The following is a 5,415-nucleotide window of genomic DNA, read 5'->3' on the forward strand; positions in this document are numbered from 1 at the left end:
AAGCATATATCAATAAAATGTTCAGTTTGTGTCTTTAAACATCCCCAAATCCAGTCGCATAGTTGGTAGTAAATGTTGTTGGATTTATAAATATGTCGGAAAAACCATTGGTGCTCCGTTTAAATTTGCTAAAATAAAATCCATTGAGATGTATTGACCTTAAAACTGGACCCAATTTTTTACCCTCAGGGGTACCGGCTCTATCATGGCAGTGAATTACAGTTCAAAAATTTCAATGAGGGTGGATGGAAATAAAAAAATGGCTGTAACTTTTGATAAAATTTGAATGCAGTTGCAACTTTGTGCTTGTTGAAAAGATATTTGTGGTGGAATATGATCAAGCAAAAAAAAATGAAGAAGATAAATATCAACTTCTTGTAGAAATGTGGTATAATTGCTATTTGACAGGAGTGATCCTCAAGATTTATGAATCTTTTGTTAGCCCCAGGACTTATGACCCTAGACACTTTCAAAAAATTGATCCAGTAAAAAAGGGTTTTCCAATGTAAATTGCGTTCGGTTTTAAGTTTAAGATAAAATATTTTGCCCACTTTCTATAAAAATATTGTGGTGCAGGTGAAATGTTTTCAGATTCATGAGCTTCTATTTGAGTAATGGAGGCCAACTATTAGGCTGAATTATTTTAGCCCCCACGTTAAGTGAAGAGATTTTAGCTCCCCCCCCCCCAAAAAAAAAAAAGTGGTGTACTTCCAGCCCCCTCCTATTTTGGGAAAAATTTGTTAACCCCCCCAGACCAGCAGGGGGCATGCAGAAAAAATCACAACTTGATTCAAATTCCCTCAAAAGTTACATCCAATTTTGTCTCAGCTGCAAATTATTTGAGACAGACCTTAGCACAGAGGACTTCAAATTTGTCAAACCAATGCATAGCCAATTCCTTCATACTTTCACCCACAGTATGAAGGCCAGACACTATGCTATATTAATTATCAAAGTATCATTGAACTTTTTCCTCCTCGTGAAAAAGTTGCAGAGCTCTAAAGGTATTCTTGCCTTGCACTTGAAAACAACCATATAATCGGAATGTCAATTTTACCATAACTAATCTTAATAGGATAGAGTTTATTTTTATAAGTATTCAGTGATCCGGTTGCAGGGTTTAGAGATACCCTGGAAAACCTGGAAGAATGTTTCAAAAATTCAGTGAAACTCTGATTTTTGGACCTGCCCCGGTGGGGAGGAGGTCCTATAAATTCGCACATCCTTTAATTTTCGCGCGGCCAAGTGTGCAAAAATAGACTATTTCGCGCGCCTTTTATATTTGGGCACGTATTCTGTGCGAAAATTAAGGAATTGCTATTTTGCAACATTTTCTGTTGGATGTTTTTGTTACAGCAACAAAGTTTTCATGTTGCAATTGAGAATTATACAAAACCAGGGGGGGTCGGTACTAAAATCTCAGACATCATGACATTTAGTGACGTGGTGGTACGCAAAAAAGCTCAAAAATAATTTTAGTACCATGTGTACTAAAATACCAAAAAGGGTGGTCCCTTAAAGAAATTTTTGAAAAATCTTAGTATTTTGTTCTAAAATCAGCCAAAATGGAGCATTTTTTAACAATTTTGAAAAAAAATTGATTTTTTTTTTCAGGAATTCTCGAAAAAATCTTCAGAAATCTTTCAGAATTTTTCCAATTTTTTAAATATTTTTTAAAAATATTTTTATGTATAGTTCAGCACAGTTTAGTAATAAAATTCTATTATTTTGCAGATTGATGCACTAAATTCGACTAGGTTTGTAACAATGACCCCATTTTGGTAAATTTAAAGCTGTAAAAGGGCAAAGAATTGGTATCTATGTTAAATTGCTCAAAATAATTTTAGTACATGTGTACTAAAATAACATTTTCGAAAAATAGGTGGGGTATGTCAAAAATTAGCGAAAATCCTTTTAGTACTCATGTATGTCTTACATTTTAGTACTGACCCCCCCCCCTGACAAAACCCTCGTGTCCCCTCACCTCAAAGATTTTTTGCAACATTTTTTTTAACCTATCAAATTCGTTATACGAATAAACACGAATTAAAATCATCGGCCATTTTGAATCGCTGTCACACGTGTTCTAACTTTAATTTTATAAATTTTGTTTCATGTGCACGGAATCAATTTTCATGCGAATGCAACAAATAATTTTCAATGCAATCGCACAAAAATTGTTTCTGTGTCCCCGAAGCTTTAAATCATTGTTCTTAGCAATAAACAGGGCAACAAATTTGTCACTTTTACTTTTTCAGACTCGAAGATTAGGATTTTTGATTTGGGAAGAAAGAGACAACCTGTCGATGACTTCCCTAAATGTGTCAATCTCGTATCTGACGAATATGAGCAACTTTCAGCAGAAGGGTTAGAGGCAGCACGTATCTGCGCCAACAAATACATGGTTAAAACTGCTGGAAAAGAAAGTTTCCACATGCGTATACGTGTCCATCCATTCCACATTGTCCGTATCAATAAAATGTTGTCGTGTGCCGGAGCTGATAGGCTTCAAACAGGAATGAGAGGTGCTTTCGGTAAGCCACAAGGAACAGTTGCTCGCGTTAATATTGGACAACCTTTAATCTCCATTCGATGCAAAGATCAACATGAACACGTTGCTATTGAAGCTTTGAGAAGAGCTAAATTCAAGTTCCCTGGACGTCAAAAGGTATTTGAGTACTAAATTTGGTTCTCAACTTCAGTTGAGCTATAATCTGAGAATGTCTGTATGTCCGTCCGAAAACTTTAGGGCAGGCTGGACACTTCAAAAAGGTCGGATTGGCTGAAATTTGGCACACTTGTTCCTTGTGTGAATATCTGGGGGTGTTTTTTTCATTTTTTGAAAATTTTGATTTTTGGGGCCTGGGGACGAGTTTTTCGCCAAAACGAGGCTAAGACTTTGGGGCAGCCTGGAGACTGCAAAAATGGTCAAATTTGGCTGAAATTTGGCAGTAAACAGTAAGTTTATATTGTTGTATGCTTTTTCCTGCATTGCCCATAAGAGTCAAGGACAAACATTAAACAAAATAATAATTGATTTAATCCCTCCAAAAGGAATGAAAAGAATCCATTTGAGTTTTGTTTATGTGCTATTGAGCAGAGTTCGGAGATTGGCTGATCTCACAATTGTCAGACCCTTTGATCGGGATATTTTAAACTTGTCTGTGGATAGTGACTGTAAAGCTATGATGGTAGACTTTAAGAATAGGGATATATGTAAACATTTGTGAACCCAAGAAAACTTTAATATCTTGATAAATTTTAAAATCAATTTTCGTATATGATAAATTGTGGGAAATTAATTTTTCAGAGCAACGTGTGAACAAAAGCCACAAAAGGTTTGAGGAACTTTCTCCTAAGTTATTTATTTTGAAAGGCTCTTAGGACGAGGACACTACCTTATTGGAACTAATTTTCGCGGGAACTAATTTTCGCGGTCGAAAAAAAATATCCGGAAAATTGCATTTCGCGGGTTTTAATTTTCGCGGTTTTTTCCATTTTGGAATTTTCGCGGGTTTTAATTTTCGCGGTTTTGCCCTTTTTTGGACAAATTTCTTTCATTTTCCTAGGGATTTTTCAAATTTTTCGATAAAATTGGAAAAAATTGTATTTCACGGGAATTAATTTTCGCGGTTTTCAGCTCTCAAAATTTTTCGCGGGATCAAATTTTCGCGATTTTGACGAAAAACCGCGAAAAACGCTAAAATTAAAACCCGTGAAAATTAGTTCCAATAAGGTATTCTAACGCACATAAAAAAATGAAAAAATTAAGATAAAAACACCCCCAGGTATTCACCCAAGGAACAAGTGTACCAAATTTCAGCCAAAACGGACAAAGTATATTTGCTACCTAATACTAAATATTTGAAATGTTACAATTGGGCCTTCTAATAACGGGAAAATCTGAAGTTGAGCCCAGTGCGGTGCGGTTCGACTATTTTGTCATAGTTTATGAAATCGACCACTATAGAGTGAATACTTTAATCGGACTAAATTTCGCGAAAAGAATCTAAATTTTCTGGAATGATTGATTCTGCGAATCAAGAGTTTTAAAAAATTTCGCGTGGATTTAATTTCATGTTTTTGATCCCCTTGTCCTAATTTTGCTGTATTAGCCTCCTTGCTTTCAAAAATTTTCCTCCCAGAACATTTTTATTCAGACCCCACCGCTAACTAAGTTTTGAGATTTTGTCCAATCCCCTCGCTTATTCCATTTTCAAGTTATTTTGTTGAGCTATGAAAAACAAGTTAAAAATTCGAGTTATCTCTATTTTATAACTCGGTTCCTATATTTTAATCAAAACCTAAGACTTGAATTATAAAAAGAAATATTCACAAAAATAAAGGAACCGAGTACCGAATTGTTGATGAGCTTATAATCAAGCCAAAAGTTACGAAAAAGGATAATACGCTGCAATTCGGTTTTTTAACTCAAAAAAAAACTGTGACGAACGTACTTTTTTGGATGCCCAGGCTTAGACATCTCAGAATTTTAGCCTTTCCTCAAAGCAAGAGATTCCAACCTGTTATTTTCTTCAATTCTTAGATCTTTGTTTCCAAGAAATGGGGATTTACCCGCTGGAACAGAGAAGAATATGTTGCACGCCGTAAGGATGGCTCCATCAAACCAGACGGTACCAATGTTCAATATTATCCAAACAAGGGACCCTTGAAACAATGGAAATGGAGAGAAAGTAGATGTTAATTTTTGTTTATTTGTTTGTAAACAGAAATTTTGATGTCATGGAATTACAAGATAACAACCACCTGGACATTACAATGTTTCTCATTTTGAAAATACTCTTAGGTGCCAAATAAACGCCCCCCTCCCAATTTTTTTAATGCATTATTTCAAAATCAACAATCAACGTCTCCAGTACATTCTTATTCCAACTCCCCCCCCCCCGCGCTTATTAATTTTAGATTTAACTTGTTTTTGAAAGGTAAAAACAGTACGAAGCATGTTTTTATTTGAGAATAAGGGATTGCAAATCTGTTATTGATGTTTGTTTCTCATTTTTTATTACATCATCAACTCAAAGTTGCCTATATTTACCTAGACAGGAGACCCGTCCTTGTTTTTGGAAGGTAAAAATAGTATGAAGCAATATTTTTATTTGAGAATAAGGGATTGCAAATCTGTTAATTGTGTTTGTTTCTCATTTTTGATTATATCTTTCAACTCCAAGTAGTTTTATTGTTATTTGGATTTTTAATTTTTTTTTTCAAAATGGCAACCTCGCCAAATGCTCCTAGTCTACTCCACTGGACATAGCGTCATAAAAAATTATCAAAGAGCAAAGTTCAGCCAAAAGTAGACTCTAGTCTAAGTCCATACTATGCTATATATTTCGCCATCAGTATATAAAATAAGAATTCATAGCATGGATCTCCAGGCTAATATTTACCTTTTTG

At 34.9% G+C, this 5,415-nt stretch overlaps 1 protein-coding gene across 1 annotated transcript in view; it reads left to right on the plus strand.

Annotated features, from left to right (window-relative positions):
- Positions 1-4,772, plus strand: part of LOC136797878 (large ribosomal subunit protein uL16-like) — a gene marked incomplete in the record, with an annotated part of 13,517 nt that extends 8,745 nt beyond the window's left edge. Inside the window, 2 exon segments of the mRNA XM_067054462.1 lie at positions 2,259-2,668; positions 4,547-4,772. Of these exon segments, the coding sequence (XP_066910563.1) occupies positions 2,259-2,668; positions 4,547-4,705 (569 nt within the window).
- Positions 4,773-5,415: the final 643 nt, after the last annotated feature.

Source organism: Clytia hemisphaerica, unplaced genomic scaffold (genome assembly GCF_902728285.1).
Source record: "Clytia hemisphaerica strain Z4C2 unplaced genomic scaffold, Clytia hemisphaerica genome assembly, whole genome shotgun sequence".
Classification (NCBI taxonomy): domain Eukaryota; kingdom Metazoa; phylum Cnidaria; class Hydrozoa; order Leptothecata; family Clytiidae; genus Clytia; species Clytia hemisphaerica.